Genomic DNA, 23,648 nt, shown 5'->3' on the forward strand with positions numbered 1-23,648 from the left:
AAAACCTGAAAGACGTGGAAGAAAGCAAAAAACTACCATTCAAATGGATAGAATAGCCAAAATGGCGTGGACTCAGCCAACAATCAGCTCCAGGAAGATGAAAGAAGGTGTGACGTTCCCTGTGAGGACTGTTACAATTAGAAGATGCCTATGTGAAGCCAAGCTATCTGCAAGAAGTCCCCGCAAAGTCCCACTGTTGGAAAAAAGACATGTGCTGAAGAGGTTACAATTTGCCAAAGAGCACATTGACTGGCCTAAAGAGAAATGGCGCAACATTTTGTGGACTGATGAAAGTAAGATTGTTCTTTTTGGGTCTAGTGGGCGGAGACAGTTTGTCAGACGACCCCCAAACACTGAATTCAAGCCACAGTACACTGTGAAGACAGTGAAGCATGGTGGTGCAAGCATCATGATATGGGGATGTTTCTCATACTACGGTGTTGGGCCTATTCATCGCATACCAGGGATCATGGATCAGTTTGAATACATCAGAATACTTGAAGAGGTCATGCTGCCTTATGCTGAAGAGGAAATGCCCTTGAAATGGATGTTCCAACAAGACAACGACCCCAAACACACCAGTAAACGTGCAATATCTTGGTTCCGGACCAACAAGATTGACGTTATGGAGTGGACAGCCCAATCCCCGGATCTTCATCCAATAGAAAACTTGTGGGAAGACATCAAAAATGCAGTTTCTGAGGCAAAACCAAGAAATAGAGAAGAACTGTGGAATGTCGTCCAATCATCCTGGGCTGGAATACCTGATCACAGGTGCCAGAAGTTGAGTGACTCCATGCAACACAGATGTACAGCAGTTCTCAGAAACAGTGCGACTACAACCAAATATTCATGAAGTCATTCAAAGGAAAGCAAAATCTTCAAACATTTCTCAGTTTATATAGTGAATGTTTGAGTTTGTAAAGAAGAATACAAACACTGCAATTTTTTTGAACCGTCTAATATTCACTTTTCTTCAATTTTTTTAGAGGAACAACACAAATGTGATCTATCTTTCTTCATGTTTTGATTTGGAATAGAATGTGTCGTGTTCCCAATGCATTTGTGTGGATGGAAATAAAAGCTATTAGAAGGATTTTGAGCTTTATTCACTTTTTTCAACACATATTTTGAACACAACTGTATATATATTTTTTTTTAATCAGGTGCTGGCAGGGGGGAAAGACTAGGGAAAAAATTAACTTGAGATGATTTTGATAATCTCCTGATAGACAGACAGTATTATGCTGGCCATACATTGTTAGAATTTTGGCTGATTCAGAGGAAAGACAAAAGAACCTGGGCTGAAAACTGTTGGCCGAACAGCGCCAGCAGCCAATCAGCTGCAGGCACTGTTCGGGTATTTTGATCGATAACTCTATTGCCCATCAGAAAACAATAGCTTGTCTGAATTAGACGCAGGTAGTTCTGTGGTGTATGCGTAATATTTTTTTGTGAGAATCTTCTTTAATCAGCATTATTTATTTTGTCTGTTTGCTTCCATACAGTGGAGCCGGAGATCACGCTTTTCTCAACTCATGGTGGTGATAAGGAGATAGTTGTGTGTGAAGCGAAGGGCTTTTACCCTCACACTTCAGAAATTAATTGGTTATTGGAAGGGAAGAGGATGGAGCCTCACAGGAGGAATGCAGATGGAACCTACAATGAATGGGACCATGTCTTAATTCCTGGAAACCAGAAAAGGCCACAAAATATCTCTTGTGTGGTGGAACATGAAACATTGGATAGTCCACTTATCAGGACTCTAACCTTTACAGGTCTGTCTATCCATCCATTTATCTATCTATCTATTCATATCTATCTATCTATCTATCTATCTATCTATCTATCTATCTATCTATCTATCTATTCATATCTATCTATCTATCTATCTATCTATCTATCTATCTATCTATCTATCTATCTATCTATCTATCTATCTATCTATTTGTAGTGCTAACCCTGCAGGAACCATTGGATAGGATGGTTCCTCTGTTCTTTGCCTCAACCTCTTCAAGGACTTCAGCCCACCTGACACGCTAGCAAACAAAGTGTTGAGAAAACAAAGCTTTCAATATCACAGAAATCACTGTGGGCGATACCAAGTACACAACAATGATGCTAGGTCAGAAAGCAGACACTAAACAGCTTAGGAAAGGCAAGTCTCGATATATTGTCACACAGGATGATTAATAATGATAAAGGCATGAAAGTGAGTTAGCAATAGTAATAGGATCACACTATGCACCAGGATCAGCATAAACAGTAGCAAGATCACCATGTACGACAGTACCAAGATCATTGAGTGCAACAATGTACAGCAGTGTGATTAAATTTATTGCATTCAGGAGACTATACCACCAAGATAAGGCATTAAGGGTGACTATGCTAGGCCTAGGCTAACTGGATGGAAGTATCCTTTATCAGAGTAGTAGGTAGGGGCTGATAGAATAGGTTTATGTGAGTAGTCCTCTTCTGCCAGCTACAGTATCTCACAGAAGTGAGTACACCCCTCACTGGGGAGCTACAGTTCATTGAGGGAACTATGAATGCCAACATGTACTGTGACATATTGAAGCAGAGCATGATCCCCTCCCTTCGGAGACTGGGCCACAGGGCAGTATTCCAACATAATGACCCCAAACACACCTCCAAGATGACAACTGCCTTGCTAAAGAAACTGAGGGTGAAGGTGATGGACTGGCCAAGCATGTCTCCAGACCTAAACCCTATTGAGCAACTGTGGGGCATCCTCAAACGGAAGATGGAAGAGCGCAAGGTCTCTAACATCCACCAGCTCATCAGGGAGGAGTAGAAGAGGACTCCAGTGGCAACCTGTGAAGCTCTGATGAACTCCATGCCCAAGAGGGTTAAGGCAGTGCTGGAAAATAATGGTGGCCACACAAAATATTGACACTTTGGGCCCAATTTGGACCTTGTCACTTAGGGATAGACTCACTTTTTTTTCCAGAGGTTTAGACATTAATGGCTGTGTGTTGAGTTATTTTGAGGGGACAGCAAATTTACATGTTATACAAGCTGTACACTGACTACGTCACATTGTAGCAAAGTGTCATTTCTTCAGTGCTGTCACATGAAAAGGTAGAATAAAGTATTTTTAAAAATGTGAGGGGGGGGGGCTCACTTCTGGGAGCTACTGTATAGTTGGGGCCCTTAAGCAGCATTGGTATACTTAACAACAGTCTTGGTAAACCAACATGCAGTGTAGAGACTACGTAGTAAGTATCCTGCTTCAAGTGACTCAGTCTCTGCTATTAGTGTGTGAATGGTGGGCAGTGAGCCCTCTCACCAGTCCCAGCAACACAGCTGTGATCTCTTTCTGTACAATGCTCCCTTAAATCTGTACAGAGCAGGGGCGGACTGACAACTCATGGGGCCCTCGGGCAATAGGGGATCATGGGGCCCCTGTGTCCTTGCCCAAACTCAAAAAGCCTATGAAAAAGGTACCAGGGGCATCTCATGGGGCCCCCTACTAACCCCGGGTCCTCAGGCAGTGCCAGAGTTTCCAAATGGTCAGTCCGCCCCTGGTACAGAGGGACTTCTCCTAGTGGCAATAGTGGTATCACCTCAGCAGTGGTGCTTCCCAGACTTGCGCCCGCCAACACACTGGCTGCAAACACCATTCCCAGTTTCTGACTCTGGTCACTTGTCCTGTGCATGGTCTGTATGCATCAGTGCTGATGTGCACACCTTGGCTATGGTGCTGCCAAGAGGAAGAAGTTCAGTAAAAGCTATTTCACCACTCCCCCTCTTCCTCACTGTTCTTTGAGAACTGTAGTGTTCATAAATCCCATTCTATAGTTGATGTCCTGGACTTCAAGTCCCATGATCCACAGCATTCTGCATAGAAGTCCATAGGCTTTTCTGGCTATATATCCCCTTGCTGACTTGAGGGGATAATGCAACACAGAATCCTGCATAGGTAGACAGTGGAATGTAAACTGACTGTAAAGAGGACAATATCTCCTTCTTCATGTTTTTGTAGTCCAGCATCTATCTCTCTAATCTCTATAATCTGAACATTAGGGCTTCTCTAGATGGACTTTGTTTTCCTGCGTTATATGTACTTTTATAATGCATTTTAGGTGCAAACTGCAGTTTTCCAGTTACTTAAAAAAATTCATCTAAAGCACAGAAAGTTAAAGTATTTAAATGCTTATTGCAGAGTTTTTTGTTCCAAAAAAATTACTTTTTATCCTCTTGCAATGTGCCTTTAAAATTACTTTAATCGAACCCTGGGTTCCTCTGGAGGTTGCTAGGGGTTCCTTGAGCAAAAACCTATTTCTGCCCCTCAGATAAGTAACCACTTGAACCAATGATCTCTTAACTATCTATAAGGGGGGGGGGGGACTCTGTATTCTTCCCATTGATCAATGTACCATGTGCTATAGATACAATAATTAATGACAGGGGTTTCCTGACACTGGAAAATTTTTTCAAGGTTTTGAAATACAGTGTTCATGCAGTTGGTGTAACAATTACTTCAGTAATAAGTAGAAATATATTGTCAACCAGTAGATGGCAGTGTTTATAAGTTTGTAGATGCATCTATGGTATACTCTATATCTTTTTCCTGAATAAAGTTTCCTGTTTCCTTGTTGCAGTGAAGCAGAAAAGAATGGGTGGACTGTGCAGGGTATGTTCTGTAGGGCTATACAGTATACAGAATTTCTAACACAAGGGTTTCTCTATGGTAAAACAGTTGAGAATGGCTGCTATAAAGTGTCACTTGAGTGACAGATCTGAGTCTGCTGGGGCTGCTGACTTTACATCCAAGATTGCAGCACCCAGCAGCTGTCTCGGGGCTTCTGGATGTTTACACAAGGGATACTTTTTCAGGTAAAAACATGCATAAAATATGGTAAATGCACAAACAACCTTATAGGAAATTGTTGTTAAAATGAATGTTCAGGTAACAGGGTCTTTGTAATGGTGCAGTCTCCATAACATTTCCAAGACTCAATTTGCATTTCTTGGGCACAGCAATCTCTTTTGAGATCTTTTACATTGCAGGAAAAGTGAATTCTCTAACAAATGTTAGTAGTACAGTGTTTACCATTCTATGCTTCTTGGTCTGTGATGATATATTAGAGAAGGACCTTTCCTATTTTCGAATGATAATACTGCTATCCACAAAGCCAGGTTTGTACAAATTTGGTTTTATGAGATAGGCATGGAAGGAAGGGACCAGCCAGCTTAGGGTCCTGACTTCAACCCTACTGAATGCTCAGGCCTGATTACCCATCTTCATTGTCCAACCTCACTAATACTCTTGTGAATGGAGGTAAATCCCACCAGCAATGTTGGAAGATTTGGTGGAAAGCCTTCCCAGAACAGTAGAGACTGCCTTGCCATTCAAGAGAGAACTATCTTAGTATTAACAACCTGAATTATTTTGTCTGAATCCTTTTGGTTATACAATGTATCCATGTATCTAAGTTCTTTTTAATATGTTCATTTTCAGAAGAGGAGGGCTCTTGGGTTGTTCTGGTTCTGGTTCTTACTATTGGACTTACATGTGTAGCAATTTCTGTATTGTTGATTTTCGTCTACAAGAAAAAATGTAAGTAAGCAGTTTTTAAATTTGTATCACACACACCAAAAGATAAAAGTATAACCATGAATAGAATAAGGGAAAATAAGTCCTAGATAAATGGATCTCCACAATACAAATAAACAAAATATTCTGAATTGCATCATACTTTGCCCTCTCATATGCTCAAGGGACAAACAAGACATATTGTCACATACCTAATAGGGGACTGAAATGATGAGGGTGGCCTCTTTTGTATCTCCTGCCCAAGCACCCCTTGAAATATGACAGACAGTGCCAAAGGATCGGACACAACACAAATTCCATAAGAGTTTGCTTGCAGAACCTCAGACTGAAGATACAGACCAGGAAGATCCAGCAGAGCATGCAGCCAGAAGTGTCATGCGAGTGATCAGCATGACCACAAAGGAAACCAATTGAAGTTGAAGGGGAACTCAAGTGGGATCACGGGTTTAGAATGGCAGAGTCCAGCAGACAGGTGGCAAGACTACACCTAGACAACTGTAGCTGGTTCTAGAGTGATTTAGAACTGTCACTAGGTGATTGCATGGAACAGAATCAGAGGTAGAGGAGTCACAGATCAAGCTAGGGTCAGCAATGAGTGGACAGCACAAGCCAAATCAAGGTTAATCCCTTCATGCCAACCATACGCAAATATGTGTCCCCACTGGACTGGGATTTTTTCTGTGGGGCCGCATATTTGTATACCTGACTTTGTGCTGGGAGAGCACCATGCACAGAGACCGGGGTCTCACCGAGAGTTTAGTATCCCATGGTAATGATCAAGGACCTGGAACTCCTGATTCTGGGTCACCTGATCTCTGCGATAGCCTCGGATTGGTCATCACAGTGATCAGTCACTGCGAAGCCTGCCCCCGTGTTTTCTCTCTCTGAATGGAGGAGAGAGATACATAGGGGTTGATTTACTAAATCTGGAGAGTGCAAAATCTGGTGCAGCTCTGCATCGAAACCAATCAGCTTCCAGGATTTTTTGTCAAAGCTTAATTGAATGAGCTGAAGTTAGATGCTGATTGGCTACCATGCACAGCTGCACCAGATTCTGCACTCTCCATTTTTAGTAAATCAACCCAATTGCATCTCTCTCTGTCCTTTCAGAGAGAAAAAAAAAGTGTGTGTAAAGAGGTGTGTAAGAGGTGTAATCTAGCTCAGAGCCAGGGTTAGTGTTTGAGTCAAGGGTCAAAGGTCAGGGTCAGTATGTGTGTGTATATATATATATATATAATTTTTTTTTTTTTTGCTCAGGATTTTTTTTTAAAATTTTTAAATTAGTATCAGTGTCAGTGTATTTTAGGCAGGAACCCCACCAGGCTCCTCCCCCTCGAGCAGTGCCCTCATAAGACGCATAGAGCTGCAGCTCGGCCCCACCCCGCTCTCTCCCCACTGTGGCTTTTAAATCCTCGTGGCCTCCCTACATAGAATACGTTTATCGAAGTCCCCATCTCTGGGGTCTTTGTAGACCCTTTCAAGAACAGCTAAAGAAACCATTGAAATACGATGCTTGTGTTTAAGTGCTGTGTGCCTTCAAATAGGTGTATATACAAAGGTTTTTGTGAATACAATAAATGTGGTCATATATTTTGTGCCAAATATTGTGCATTGTTTTTCCAACATAAAAAGCACCTCACGTACAAAACATAATATATATGACTTCTTTTGTCTGACAGTCCACAAAATGCCTCAAAGAGGGGCCCTCTATGATCCAAGGGCAATAATCACAGGACCTGCATTTATATGTTCTTTTTCTTACCTGGGGTTCCTCAACGTTTGCTTCAAAATGTCTATGGACCAGTTGGTCCCTAATGGATTTTGACCATCTGTAGGTGATCTCTGGATAGTCCTTCACATATTTAGCAACAATAGGGTCACTAGTTAGAAGATGCCATTTTTTTGTGTAGCCTCTATTATCTGTTTATGTTGACTGGAGTATGTAGCAATCATTCTGACAGTATCTGATGATTTGTTTTTACTTGTTTCTCCCTAAGTAACGATTGCTGTCTGTCATTTTCCTTTGCTTTGTTATATGCTTTCCTTAGAGTAGTTTTTGTATATTCTCTTTTAAGTAACCTGTCTCTTAGCTGTTGAGCTTCATTATCAAAGAGTTCATCACTAGAACAGTTGCGACTTAGTCGCAAGTATTGCGAATATGGGATGCTTCAGGGGTGTACACTCCTAGCATGGAGGATGGTATTTCCCGCTGTTGGTTTCCCATGGAATGAAGTCCCTATTGAACCGTCATCTTGTGCAAAGATCTCAGTATCTAAGAAGGATAATCTTGAGGCACTACATTGCATAGTAAATTTTAGATTGCAATACTTTCAGTTCTTATCCGCCAAACAACAACAAAATGTCATCGATGTATCTGTACCAGCAGAGTATGATGGACAGATACATCGAGATGGATTCATCTGTTATTTGTTGATGGAAGATGACATTTTTTACAAATATGGGGGAGTGCATAGTCCCCATTATTTATTGTCTTTTTAATATGTTGTAAATAAACTGTATGAATTGTATAATATTTTGTCTTCCCCGAGTACCAGTAAAGTCCATCTTCTCGCCATAGGGGGTGTTTCTGTATTACAAATAATCAATGTAGATGGATGACACAGCAAACTAAGGCCATCTGATCAGTAAATGTTTCTTGTAACATAATTGGGAAACCCAACAGTTTTTGGCTATGGATTCCAGCCAGGGGGGAAGTTGGGGACTTGGGGGGGGGGCAATATTTGTCACATTAACATCATGCTAAACAGGTAAGTTTTGTTATAGCATAATTCAAAATGTCATGTCCATATTTTTCTTCAGACTTCCAGAGGTTTCAGTTAAGCAACATTTGTGTAGCAGATACATGGACCAATAAAAAAAATGAGAAGATAACTATGTATTGTATGGCCTTCCACTGCCCAAAGCAAATCCAGGCTACTTGGACTGTGTTAGAGAATGGTGGAAAGACGGTGATGGTGGAAGATGACGGGGCCACAAGCGAAAGTTCACATTTACTGAGCAGTGGTTACTCAGTGCAAACCGGCCATTCACAGCCACATGAATTATACAACGCCATTTCATCACTTACCTTCATACCAACACCATCAAGAGACCATAAGATGACAATCATCTGTAGCTTCCTCTGTGATGGGAAAACCAGAAAGAAGAGCGTGCAATGGAGCTTTAAAGATGGTAATAGAGTTTTATGTTTATTTTTGAACACATATTCCAAAATAGCTACCAATCAATTTATAACTTGCCCACGGAAAGTTCAACTTACTTTAAAAAGTTTTTAATGCCCCTCCCCTCAATCCCAGAGACATGGTAGTACCCCTAGGGCAGGGGTGTGAAATTTCATCATGGGCCGCATCAGCATTATGGTTGCCCTCAAAGGGCCAGTTGTATCTGTAAGATTAGATGTCCAGAGCACCCCACCCTCCATTTCATCAGATGTCAAGAATCCAAGACCCTCCCTATGTGCACTCCCTTTGGGGGCAGAGCTGGAAAGCAGAAAGTGCAAGGTTGAAAGGAGGGCCAGAGGAAGAATGGAGTCAGCTGCAGGAGAGGTGCAAGGGCTACATGAAATAGCCTGGAGGGCTGGATTCGGCCCGCGGTCCTTGTGTTTGACACCTATGCCCTAGAAGCAAACAAGGAGTTTATTGATTCCCACTCAGAACTCCAAGGAGAGAGGGGTACGGAATTCAGAACACCCATTACTAAACCTACAGACTCAATAGCACAACAATATAATCCAGTACAGGGAAAGGGACTTTAGGCTGAAATCCACAACCAGTACCATCTCGAAAGTAGCAGCCATTCCTTATAGAAACTGTATCCTCTTTATTAACAGCAGCAACAGCCTTAGTAATCTTCCTTCCACCTCTGGTACTCCATCCCAAGGCATCACTTCTCCTACCCTGTCCTTTATAAGGCTCCCTAAGCATAGGGCCCCCTAAGCAGCAGAATCACCTCTGGTACTTCATCCCAAGGCGTCACATCTCCTACCCTGTCTTCTATTAGGCTCCCTAAGCATAGGGCCCCCAAGCAGTAGAGTCACCTCTGGTACTCCATCCCAAGGTGTCACTTCTCCTACCCTGTCCTCTATAAGGCTCCCTAAGCATAGAGCCTGCAAGCAGCAGAGTCACCTCTGGTACTCCATCCCAAGGTGCCACTTCTCCTACCCTGTCCTCTATAAGGCTCCCTAAGCATAGGGCCCCCTAGCAGCAGAGTCACCTCTGGTACTCCATCCCAAGGTGTCACTTCTCCTACCCTGTCCTCTATAAGGCCCCCTAAACATAGGGCCCCCAAGCAGCAGGGCTCTCTGGTCAGGCAGAGTCCCTCTACTCCAAGCACATGCATAGGCCTGTAAGGTTTAGGCCTAATTTCTCAGCTGATTCTCACGCACCCTCCTCAGGCTGCAGCCTGGGGGGAATGTAAGAGATCACATGGCCTACCTGAAATATTTATGCTCTCCCTCAGCATGCACCAGTGACAATAAACCTCCTACTGGTTGGTTAGGGGAAACATAAATATTCATAATGCAGTCTTCCTGTAGCCTCCCACACATTTGCCAGAGGTACCAGTGACACCTACTGGCAGCAGAGAGAAACCACAGCTCCAACCAAGTGAACAAATACACTATGAATCAGCCTGGGCTGACCACCACCCAGCAAGGCTACTTTTAGATAGTAACCTGTTTAGGGCAGTGTAATGCAAGTGAAAAGTGAATCGCTTTTCAGAACGAGGGGTAAAGACATTGCCCATCTAAACAAGCCCTTCCAGTGTTGGAAAATGTTTGTATTGTGTTTTTTTTTCTGTGGAAATTTCATAGGACAAGCACAATACAATACAATACACTCCTTTAAATGGATGCGGTCTCTACTTCGCCTCTGAAAAGCGATCTGCTGCAGCTCGCTTTTCAGAGGGAAGAAGAACAGCCAATGCCAGACATTCAGAAGGTGATACTGTTACCTCCTGAATGCCTGATTTTTTTTCAGCCAAGGGGGATTTCAAATGGGTACTGCACTGCAACTGTGAACCGAGTGTGTTGCTTAAGGTTGTGGCTTGGCCCCAAGCATTTGAATGGGTCATGTTTGGCAGTGGTACTGCTTGCCAAACATGACAGCTAGTATAATTTTCATGGTGCCTCAACCACAGCAATGCCTACTAATATGGTCACTGACCATGTAACTTGTAGGTGGACAGATAAGGGGCAGTAAAACTGCAGCTCAACCACCTATTTTTACCACTTCATCGCCCATGTAAATAAGGCCCTGACAGCTAGCCAGCAAAAACACAAATTTTCAACGGTTCAACAATTTGCATTAAACATTGGATTTTATTCGCATACATCTGCAAGTTTCTTCTTGCCAAGGCCCTTCTGTGAAGTGTGGTCCATAACTTCAGTCTATCAGAGCCTCCAACTTGTATAGCAAAGAATACATTGAGACCAGATATGCCTGGAGGTCGCCCAGGCTCCAATAAAGGTTCAGGCAAACAGCAGAGGCCCGGCATAGCACTATGACAGCTGAGGACCTCCAGTGTGTCCTGGCAGCAGATCTGGAAAGCAGAACAAGTTCTAATCAATGCAGGACTTTTAAACGTAAGGTGAGCAAACACAGGGCAGTTCAAAGAAAAAAAAGGAATATAAACATTTCCCAGTACATTTACCAGCTAGCTAGCTACAAAAAAATAGGTTTCAAAAATTTGCATAAAAAAATGCCATGTCACATTGGATAGTCCATGTATGTTTGTGGTTGTCGGTCTCACACAGCCAAACCAAGTACACACAAAAACACAGAGTCTGAAAGGGAACAACTTCTGCTGTGCTGTCTCTTTAAAAAAGCCATAGAGCTCTGGGAATCCTTTGTCAGTGGTGCACCTTGTTAGATGTTTATTTGTACCACACCCTAGGTCTATTGGTTTCCAGGTTTTAGGAATATACACATCCCTGATTAAAGGCATTTGATTCTGTTAATGTGTAATTTAATGTACATCAAAAGGCAAAACATTCAGTTTTAGATTTGGAGAGGGATTAGAACCACCATCAGTTTTTTTTTTTTAATCAAATCATCTTTATTGAAAAAAGATTTTTCCATTTTTTCCATACTTACAACACCAGTCATTCAAATACAATATCCAACAATACACGTTTTTTTACCTATACCACTTTATCCAATAAATTCTTACTTTTACTCATAAATATATATAAAACATTTTTGGTGCCACCTACATTTCGTAGATTATGAAAAGAAAATAGAAAAAACTTCTTACACTATATATCTTCCTTCCTAATGCCGTGTTTTTAATTGCTCAATGGGATACAACCAGGAGGTGCTGGGATTTAAGTGCTTATTGATACAGAGTAGTAGAGGGAAGGATGCCAGTCATTTGATAAGCTCACTAGCTCTGGTTAGGTGGTTCACATGCAACCAGAGCTACCCTCCAATGGGAACCTAGGAAGGTCACTCAGCGCTTAATCCAAAGAAGAAACCAAAAGAGGAAACACCTGTCAGGACCTGGATCATCTGCTGGTGGCACTGTGCTTCCCAAAACATAGGATTGCAGTTCCTGTGTCCACCAGCAGGTGTATTTAGGGTATTTAGGTCTTTCCTGACTAGTGCCTCTCTCCCCAGTGTTTTTCTACTGCCAGATTCTGTTTGCCATTGATCCTGATCTTGCTCCTGCCTTGCAGCCTGTACCCTGCTACCATGTATTGCTCCCGCCTGTTCCTGATCCCAGTTTGGTTCTACCTTCCCTTCTGCTCCCCGTACCTCCAGTTTTCCCCTGCTTTTCTGTGTTCCCTATTTTGTATCTCTAGTATATACAGTAGGTAGTAACCAGTTAGGGTTTTTTGTTTGTTAGGTTGATCATTTAGGTATTCCGTCACTGGGTTTTTGGTTCACTTACTGTATATCTTCACATTTGCTGTGTTCCCTGTTGTTTTGATGTCTTTTTTTTTTTCACTGTTGTTAAATTTACTTTACTATATATAGTCTGGTCTCTGTTTCCTAGTGTAGCTATGCAGAGTTGGCCAACTCTGCTGCTGATGCTTGACATGACACTGGAGCCAGAGGCACTAGTAAGGGAAGATCTAAATACCCTCCCAGCAGCCATCGTCAGGTGGAAACAGATTACTGGGGTCTCATGGCTGTTGGGAGACACCTTCTGGTGGACACCAGAGCTATAATCTTCCACTCTGGGAAGCAGAGTGCCATCAGCAGGTTATCCAGACCCTGACAAACCATATCTAATTCACAAAGGGTCCAAAGCAACTTTAATTATACTTAAGACATCCAACACATTTTGTAGTCAAAACAAGCTCCCCCTTAATCAGGGCTCAGCAATGTTTGCAAATGTCTGCGTGTACTTAAAGTTTTCTACTCACCCTGTCAAAAAATAAAAGTCAGCAGCTACAAAAACTGTAGCTGCTGACTTTTAAAAAACAGCCACTTAACTGTCCCTTGGTACCACGGTGTGTCCCCTGCAGCCCATTTTACTGGTCGTCCTGTATTCCAGGAGGTTGGCATCTTCAGTGTGGGCACCCGGCTGTGACAGCTTGCAGCTTCACAGCTGGGTACCCACTGCGTATGTGCGAGAAGTGCTGCACTTCATGAATGGTCCTGTAGTCTTCTGGGACCTCTCACATGTCCCAAAAGACTACAGAGAGGGAGGACACCTTCCGCTTCCGATCACCTAGGTGATTGGACCAGAAGTGGGAGTGGGTACCTGTCAAATTTGGGTACCCGCCCCCTACCCACCCCAAAGTTGCCAATCCTTAATGGGCAGTCCTTAAAGCGGAACTTCACCTTTTGGGTGGAGTTCCGCTTTAAGTGAGTAGATTCAAGAGAGATATGAATTCTTTGAACCAGTAAAGCTGGCTGTACACCAGTAGATTTTCAAAGAAACTTTGTGCTAACATTTTCGTCAGCACATTCAATCACAATAAATGTTATTTAAAAGTATTTTAAAAACATTTGCTTTTATTATTCAATTTTGGAATGAATGGACTTTCCCAAATGAAAAACCACAATTATAGTTAGAAATGTATTAATTCAAGAAATATTTTCCATCCTGCTCCTTCCAATTTTCTTGTCACAAATGTCGGTTTGACCCCACTAACAGTTAGAATATTGAACAAATATTTCTAATGACGTAAACAGGGGCGGGCTGACAACTCATGGGGCCCCCGGGCAATAGGGGATCATGGGACCCCTGTGTCCTTGCTCAAACTCAAAAAAGCCTATGAAAAAGGTACCAGGGGCATATCATGGGGCCCCCTACTGACCCCGGGCCCTCAGGCAGTGCCCAAGTTTCCAAATGGTTAGTCCACCCCTGAATGTGAACCGGGACACTTCTCTATGGAGCCGGTTTACATATATGCAGGCCACCGGTTCGCATTATTCTACTTATGATTATTATTACACAGGATTTATGGCGCCAACAGTTTGCTCAGCGCTTTACAATATAACAGGAGACAATACAGCAACAATACAGTTCAATACAAGAGGGTTGGGAGCACCCTGATCCTTGGAGCTTACAATCTAAGAGGGAGGGGCTGGTGGTACAACTGTGGGGGATGGACTGGTAGGAGGAGTAGAAGATTCCATTATTAGCTGAAGGCAGAATAGGCTTTCCTGAAGAAATCGGTTTTCAGAGATCGACTAAAAGTGGGCATAGTAGGAGATAGTGTGATAGATTGGGGTAGGGAATTCCAGGAGATGGGGAAGGCTCTGGAGAAGTCCTGGAGATGAGCATGGGAGGAGGAGACATGTCATGCAAATTGGATGTGGTTCAAAATGCATCCAATTCGATTATATGTGAACTGATCTACGTTCTAGTTTAATGTTTGTCAGCCACTTCAAGCTGAATTTGGAAATATAAAACTGATTACATTTTAGTTTTTTTGTGTTTTGCAGATTCGTGTCCAAAATTGGATGACATCATAGTCCCATGTTTAATACATGGCAAGGAGGCCAAGCTGCAGTGTGTGATCCGGGGGTATTTCCCTGAAAATCTGGAGGTGAGGTGGTTACAGAGAGAAGCAGATAAATCCGAGCTGTATGAAGTTTCCCCTGTCGGTAGATATAAGATTCTAGAAATGGAAGTTACACAGGAGCTTGATAGGACCTACACCTGTACTGCAACTCTCATGGTATCCGTGTCAGCCAAAACAGACCAGGGGTCACAGTTCTTCTGCCGGGTGAAACACTCCAGTCTGCCTACCTACCTGGAAAAATGCACAGAAAAGCTGAATGTGGCAGGTAAATTTCATAACAGCATCCATATAGCAGGTGTTGGGTACGCTAATTCCTATGATAAATCAATGAAAAACATTTGACCAGAGCAGGAAATTGCCTAATAACATTAGTTTTTTCCCTATTCACAGAGAACGAATATTCAGGTACTTTCACTGGGAAAATTGCCGTGCAATTTTTTTTTAACCTCCCTAGTGGTCTGATTATGTCAGTATTTCTGTGCTCAAAGCGATACATTTTTTTGCATGGAAATTTGTTGTTTGTTTTATTGTAGGCCTGTAATTCTTAGGAATAACTCACTGAAATCTGTCCGAACAAGAGTCTAGTAAACATCCCGGGTATGATAAAATTTGAAACACGAAATCATAAATTATAATATAATAAATAATCATAAAAAATAATAATATAATAATAATAAATTTAATTCATTAATGTAATCAAACCAAAAACACTGAAATGTGAAATATAGCGCCAAGTTCGCACATTGCTGAGCAAAGTCGCAGAATTGTTTTCAGTGTCTGATGATGAATTTCCCCCACGAATCATTATCACTCAATTCTGCAAGTGGTTCTGATTTACTATCGCTGTTCTCTAGCCGGTCTAAAACCGCTTTTGACCTAAAGTGACGCTTTTTGGACATCATGGACATTTCTCAGTTTCCAGGCAGAAAGAACAGTAAAAATGCAGGCAGGGCGCCGGACAAAGCACTCGGGACAAAATGTATGTGAAATGGTTTGATACAGGAATGGAATACTATGTGGTTTTAGTGTATTGAGTGAATGTCACTTTTAAAATTTTTGAATTTCCCGCCGTTCCGTCCCCCGTACGTCCCGACGTCGTAGGGAACGGAACCCGGACATTCTAATCCGTGTGCCTTCCACCTAGACCGGAAGTTTATACTGTATATAGAAAATATATACAGAGTTTAATAAGAAAAAAATTATAAAAATTTAATGAATAGCTTTTTAAAATAAAATAATTATTAGTGTGAGAAAGGTTTTTTTGCTAATGTTTTTTTTTCCTTTGGATTTGTTATTGAACTTTTTATCCACAAGATAGCACCATAGGAGGAGACTATTGTCTAATAGCATGTCATTTCGACTATTATTGCCAATTTTTTTTTTGTTTCCCAGCGATTGCACTTTTTTAGGGCGATAATTTCCAGCTGCCAATTTATCGGTGCATCCCTAGTATATGTACCCACATGTGTAAAATAGTCAAAAGTAATATTGGCGAGGTTTGATGTTCGCTCACATTTGCTTGAGTGCACAAAATACTACCCAGTAATACAGATTTTTTAAATTTTACTGATATAAATGCAGCAGTAGTTTACTGATATTTATGTGCCTGTGTGTACAGGCCCATTGATAGCAATGCGCTGCATTCAGGTCATTTTAAAAAATATCTGAATGCCTAAAAACTTGGCCTTTTTTGGCCCTCAAGTGCAAGATTCCTTAATGCCTAAAATGTTATTTTTGGTGTAATTCATGAGAATATCAATGTGCATTAGGAAGAAAAATTATATGGCTAAATGGTTAGCACTTCCGCCTGGCAGCACTAGGGTCATTGGTTCGTAATCCCAACCACAGCACCACCTGAATGGAGTTTGCATGTTCTCCCTGTGCCTGTGTGGGTTTCCTCCGGGTACTCCGGTTTCCTCCCACACCCCAAAGACATGCTGGTAGGTTAATTGGCTCCTGTCTATATTGTCCCTAATATGTGTATGTATGAATGTGAGTTAGGGAGCTTAGATTGTACACCCCTTGAGGGTTAGGGACCTTAGATTGTACACCCCTTGAGGGTTAGGGACTGATGTGAATGTACAATATATATGTAAAGTGCTGCGTAAATTAATGGCGCTATATAAGTACATGAAATAAATAATGATTATTGATGCTCGAAATCCAACCTTTTAGGAATCCCGGTTATACAGAGTAGTGTACAGGATGATAAGTTCATTGTACTGGAAGTGGACAAAGTTTACACGAAGGATCTTGTGGTGACCTGGGAGGAAGCTGACAATGAAAGTGGGCCGTACAAAAAGATCTCAGACCAAAAAACCAAGAAGGCTAAAACTGAGAACAGCGATGGCAGCTTCAAACTTAGCAGGACATGTGATGTATCATATCTGTTTAGCGGTATAAAGGAAAAATATTTTAAAGCCACCATAGAACACAGCGCTCTGAAGTCTCCAGAAGAGATCGTCTTTCACAAGAAAGGTAATGTGTGACATCTTGTTGATTAACCCCTTGTCCTCCAGAGGATCTACCCCCCCCCCCCCCCCCGACCAGGCCATTTTTTGCGTTATGGCACTCCATTACTTTAACTGACAATTGCGTGGTCATGCAACGCTGCACCCAAATTAAATTTACATCCTTTTTTACCCACAGTGATATTTGATCGCCTGTGCATTTTTAATTTTTTGCGCTATAAACAAAATAAAACCGACAATTTTGAGAACAAAACAGCATTTGACTTTTTGCTATTAAACACTTCCTGTCCACCAACAGTGTACCAAATGCCTGCAGATTGCCAAATTGCATTGGATTTTACAGAAAATTGCAGCGCTGCAGTTTGAAATGGAAACTTATTTTTCATGACGTTAATGTAGAACTATAGTTTATTTTATTTTACAAAACTTTATTTTTCATTTTTGGACAATATAGGGGATGGTTATAGCACTTGTCTGTTTTATTGCCATCCACACTGGGGAGATTTCTCATCATTTCCTGTTTCATAGCCAAACCTGGAAGTGAGAGGAAATCCCTCCAAAGTGAGGGAATCCCTACAACGAGCATCCCAACTCATGGGGCCCCCGGGCAATAGGGGATCATGGGGCCCCTGTGTCCTTGCCAAAACTCAAAAAAGCCTATGAAAAAGGTACCAGGAGCTTCTCATGGGGCCCCCTACTGACCCCGGGCCCTCGGGCAGTGCCCAACTTTCCAAATGGTCAGTCTGCCCCTTTGGAAGATTTCCTGCTCTGGCGACTACCCAAAATTGGTGATTTTCTTTCACTTTCAGTAATAACGAGGAGAACAAATAAAGGATGAATCTCACCAATGGGGACACAGACAGCAATAAAAGCCCAACAGATGTACTAATCCCTCTCCACTCTACCCAAAAGTTATTAGCTTTAGTAATACTTTAATATCTATTAACCGGTTCCCTACCACACTATAGCTGAAAGACGGCTACAGCGCGACTGTCTAGTTCTGGCAGGACGTCCATGGACGTCCTCCCAGAACACGCCCCCTGCGCGCCCCCAGCGTTGGCGGTGATCGCTATGTCTGACGGACACAGCTGATCACAGGATATGGTAAATAGCCAATCATAGCGGCCTTTTACCACGTGATTAGCTGTGTCCAATGATACAGCAGATCACTGGGTAAATACAGATGCCGCTTATTGACTGCACTTTCTACACGGTGTCACAGCGTGAGGAAAGTACTGCCGATAACCGGCAATTGTCAGAAAAGTGATCAGCACTGATCATCAGTGTCCTGATGATCAGTTCCCAGCAGTGCTTCCCACCTGTGCCACCCACCTGTGCCCAGCAGTGCCATCCATCAGTGCTGCCCTGCAGTGCCACCCATCAATGTCCAGCTGTGCCGTTAGTCAGTGCCACCGATCAGTGCCGCCTATCAGTGCCCATCAGTACTGCCTATCAGTGCAGCATCATCATTGCCAGCTCATACGTTCCGCCTATCAGTGCCCATCAGTGCTGCCTATGAGTACCCATCAGTGTTGCCTATTAGTGCTGCCTATCTGTGCCCATCAGTGCTGCCTATCAGTGCAGCCTCATCAACACACATCACTTCAAGCATACACCATAATGGCAGAGAAGAAAGCAGGGAGAGACATGAAAATTATTTTTTACTGATCCTCTATATGTTGTTTTTTATCCACACAGGAGGTAATCTTTTAAAAAGGAAAAAAGGATCATTGGAGCAAGTACCAAAGAAAATCACAAGGTCCGACAATGATCAGAAATCAGTGGATGACAGTGCAATCCCAATGTGACAAAACAATTGTGGATAGAATATTATTCATAGAATACAGAATTTAAATTAACCGGTATTCACAATAAGTCATGCCAGCATGCGAATAGAAACCGGTCGTCGTCTTGACGTTCAGTCTGATAATGGGGTCTTCAGCCATCTTTCCATTCATGTAATAGGAAAAGAAAATCTTTTTAAAGTGGAAATCAATTTAATAAAAGAAAAGCTACCCCCTGCCTACCATATATAGTATACAGTATATACAGTATACATTTTTTAACATACTTTTCTTCCATTTGTGTTTTGGTGCCAATTCGTGTAAACAAACATCAGCTGGAAGTCTGTCATTTGTGGCAGGACATATTGGAACCTGGAAGCCCCCTTTAGAATAAGTGGGCCCTGGGATATCTAGCAAAAAAAGTGAAATGGTAAATAAAAACATTCACATGATAGAAAAGAATAGTTTATGTAACAATAGAAAAATAATGTCCCGCAATGTAAATCCAACGTCATTCACATCATCCAGCAATGTAAATCCAGTGATGAGCAACATCTGGTAACCAACGTGATGGCCAGTAGCAACCATGGTGCTGCCCAGCTGCACTGCTGTGGCTCAAAGTCCTCCTCACCGATGACCCTGCTACCGATGACCCTACCTCTGCTAAGCCCTTCTTCCCCAATCAGCATAACGTCCCAACGGTGGAAATTTCTTGTGGAAGTCCCTGCACGCGCCGCCGGTGCTATGCCAAACATAGCATCCCCAACCAGGGGTGGATTGACAACTCATGGGGCCCCCGGCAATAGGGGATCATGAGGCCCCTGTGTCCTTGTCCAAACTCAAAAAGCCTATGAAAAAGGTACCAGGGGCATCTCATGACCCCCTACTGACCCTGGGCCCTCGGGCAGTGCCCGAGTTTCCAAATGGTCAGTCCACCCCTGTCCCCAACATTTTTTCAGGTATTCACAAGATGCCGGGGATGCCGCGTTTTCATAGTACAGCATCAGCCCAGCTTATGCTGGCACTGGCCCTGATGTTGTCACCCTTCTGGTTCACACCCCCATAGCGATGCCACTCAGTTGACATCCTTGGGTTTAAATGCTTATCTCAGGATGATGCCTGAAGTTGCAAAATAAAAAATTTCAGCCATCGATTGGCTTTTATGTAAAAGCTATTTGAATGGCTCCTGCCACCGCCTCTACTGGTGTCTCCTGTCCCATTGGGACTGATGTTGTTCCTCCCACTGTGGAAGTCAGAAGCAACAAGAATCTCATTACTTCCAGTTTTTGTTTGATGTAAACATAGAGCTCAGATCTCTCCTTAAGAGGACTTATCACGGCCCATGATACCTCAAGGGATGTTGTTCAACCCTTGTGATCACAATAAAGTTGAAATAAAAAAAAATAAAGGGACAGTATAAAAAAATACATTTACATAAAATAAATAATAAAAATATTTAAAGCGCTTTGCCACCTCAATGAGGTGTCTATGTGAACGTCAGAGCGAACAATAGGGCCAGACCTCCTGTGTAACTTAATTGGTAAACTGTAAAGGCGTTTAAAGCATTGCCTATAGATAATTAGATGTACTGTAGTCTATTGCCATTCCACAGGAGTGTGCAATTTTAAAGCAAGACATGTTTGGTATCTATATACTCAGCGTAACCTCATCTTTTATTTTTTGCAAAAAAAAAGGGTATTGTATTGTGTTTGAAATTCATTCAAATGTATTTTTTCCAAAAATTTGTGTTTGAAAAACTGCTGCACAAATACTGTGGGACATAAAAAATTGCAACACCCACCATTTTGTTCTGTAGGGCCTCTGCCTAAAAATAAATATAATGTTTGGGGGTTCTGATTAATTATCTTGCAAAAAAAAATGACATGTTTTTATATATATGACAGAAATGTCAGAGTTGGCTGGGTTGGTTACTGGTTAGTGGTTAGTGCGCAATGCATCCCTTTGAGTGAGAATCAATGCAAATTAAAATGTTTAATTTTACAAAACAAATTTGTAAATAAAAAATTTCTCTGGAAGAGTAAGATTTTGCAGGTTTTTTCACAAGGCAGCTTTATTTTCAAGATTGCTTTTAGCAACAGAGCTTTATTGATCTATAGTCTGTAGCTGAAGCTTTTTAACCACTTGAACTTTGGAAGGTTTTACCCCCCCCCCCCCATGACCAGGCCATTTTTTGCTATTTGTCGCTATGTTATTTTAACTGGCAACTGTGCGGTCATGCAACGTTGTACTCAAACAAAATTTCTATAATTTTTTTTTCACACAAATGCTTCTTTTGGTGGTATTTAATCACCGCTTGATTGTTTATTTTTTTTGCTATATAAACGAAAAAAGACTTAAAAGTAAAAAAAAAAACCTATATTTTTTACTTTCTGCTATAAAATATATCCAATAAAATAAAAAAAAAATCAAATTTCTTAATGAATTTTGGCTAAAATGTGTTGTGTTACATGTTTTTGATTTAAAAAATCCCAATAAGTGTATGTTGATTGATTTGCATGAATTTTATAGTGCCTTAAAACTATGGTACATATACTGGAATTTATTTTTTATACTACTATTGGCAGTGTTCAGCAACTTAATTGGATTGTGATAGTGCAGTGGGTAATCTGACCCTAACTGATGCTGGGAGGAGAACTGACTAACTGCCATTGACATCACCAGTGACAATAATACAGTGATCAGTGATACTATACACTGTCATTGTATTATTGACACTGGCTAGGAAGGGGTTAACATCTAGGACGATCAAGGGGTTAAATGTGTGCCATTCCACGTGGAAGAAAAATATATTTTAAAAATATTCTTCCCAAATATATTGACATATATTTGAAATACTACAATTTTGGCCTTACCAAAATATAATATACTGTATGTTAAAATGTGTTTTTTATATATTAAAAAATAAATGATAAAAATACATTTTCAAATATATGTCTTTGAAAATACATTTAATCTACATTTTTGGAATGTAGTATTATATTTTGGAAACAATTATGTAAAAATATGTTAAAATAACTTTTTATATATTAAAAAAAGAATATATTTAAAAAATATATATTTTTAAATATATGCCTTTAGAAAATATATTTAAATTTACATTTTTTAGAATACATGTTATATATTGGCGTAGACCAATATATTGTAAATATATGTCACATATATAATTTTTTTTCTGAATGTATTGGAAATATATTTGTCTTCCATGTGTGATACTATGCATAATGTGTGCAAAGCGTGCTGCTTTTACTAAAACTTTCAGTTTTTCATCCCTGCCTGTGGGTGGTTGCCAAGTGGTTATACATACAAAATACTGATTGTAGAGTGATTCATATCCTCCTCCACTACTATTGTGTTTATAAGGACCATGTAATTATTTTTTATTTGTGAAATCTATGCTGTAAATATCTATCTATCTATCTATCTATCTATCTATCTATCTATCTATCTATCTATCTATCTATCTATCTACAAGTCCCATGAGGCATTGCAAGATTGACAGTTTACAAGCATGTCTCCCACAGACAGAGGCATGATGGGACTTGTAGTTTCCAAACAGCTGGAGGACCGCCAGTTTGACACCCCTGGTCTAGAACATGGGTGTCAAACTGGTGGCCCCCCAGCTGTGCCAAACTACAAGTCCCATGAGGCATTGCAAGATTGACAGTTTACAAGCATGACTCCCAAGGGCAGTGGCATGATGGGACTTGTAGTTTCACAACAGCTGGAGGGCCGCCAGTTTGACACCCCGGTCTAGAAGAAAACACATGAGGAATGGAATTAGTATTTACGTATTGCTAAGTTCAGCTTTAAGATATGTGGCCTGGTATCAGGGGCGGACTGACAATTCATGGGGCCCCGGGCAATAGGGGATCATGGGGCCCCTGTGTCTTTGCCCAAACTCAAAAAAGCCTATGAAAAAGGTACCAGGGGTATCTCATGGGGCCCCCTACTGACCCCGGGCCCTCGGGCAGTGCCTGAGTTTCCAAATGGTCAGTCCGCCCCTCCCTGGTATAGTATAAGAAGGGGGCCGTAAGCTCTCTACTCTCCCTTTCCTAACCAGCTCTGGATCTGGATTTCTGGAACAGAAGTTGGGGGGTTTTCTAAGGTTCCAGAGCAAGCCTGGAGCTGGAACTCAGATGATGGAGCCACTCCGGAGGCAAAGATATCAAGCATAAAGCACTGCCAGCCCTAGTTTTGTGTATTGAAAGTTGATGTTTTGACAAAAACCAATCAAATTCTAAAAGGCATTTTCGTAGGGGAGGATAAAAGAATAATTTAACTTTTTGCCAACACTCATATGCACATATGTGGCCCCACTGAAGTAGGTCTTCTGCTATGGGGCTCATATGTGGATACATGGGTTTGTGCTGCAAACTCCTGATCTCGAACTAACAATTGGGAACCAGCAGAACTGGCTCTCGATCACATGATCAATGTGATAGCCTGTGATTAGCTATCACAGTGATCAGTAACTGTACAGCCTGGTCCTATACCTTTTCTCCTCTTGAATGGAGAAAAAGACAGATTTGGGGTGATTTACTAAAACGGTGCACTCACAATGGATGGGAGCCAATCAGCTTCTAACTTCAGCTCGTTCAATTAAGCTTTGACAATAAACCCTGGAAGCTATAGTGGTGTGACCCTCCTGCGCTCCAAATATTGTGTTTAAACAATTAAACAAATTAAATATATGAACCCCAAACAGCTGCTAGCATTAAATCATATACCAGTGATCAAGTGAATATAAACCATATAAATGCTGCGCTACATTCAAATTAAAGTGAATGTGGAAT

At 41.5% G+C, this 23,648-nt stretch overlaps 1 protein-coding gene across 1 annotated transcript in view; it reads left to right on the forward strand.

Annotated features, from left to right (window-relative positions):
* The window catches only part of LOC149472047 (uncharacterized), a 37,701-nt gene extending 16,424 nt beyond the window's left edge, over positions 1 to 21,277 (forward strand). Inside the window, exons 5-10 of the mRNA XM_089693243.1 lie at positions 1,509 to 1,778; positions 5,486 to 5,584; positions 8,402 to 8,773; positions 14,500 to 14,844; positions 16,755 to 17,057; positions 18,749 to 21,277. Of these exons, the coding sequence (XP_089549369.1) occupies positions 1,509 to 1,778; positions 5,486 to 5,584; positions 8,402 to 8,773; positions 14,500 to 14,844; positions 16,755 to 17,057; positions 18,749 to 18,858 (1,499 nt within the window). The 3' untranslated portion in view covers positions 18,859 to 21,277. The remainder of the gene's footprint in view (positions 1 to 1,508; positions 1,779 to 5,485; positions 5,585 to 8,401; positions 8,774 to 14,499; positions 14,845 to 16,754; positions 17,058 to 18,748) is intronic.
* The last annotated feature ends 2,371 nt before the right edge of the window (positions 21,278 to 23,648 follow it).

This window comes from Staurois parvus, unplaced genomic scaffold, assembly GCF_062004578.1.
Source record: "Staurois parvus isolate SC_StPar_1 unplaced genomic scaffold, SC_StPar_1.0 ptg000024l, whole genome shotgun sequence".
NCBI lineage: Eukaryota > Metazoa > Chordata > Amphibia > Anura > Ranidae > Staurois > Staurois parvus.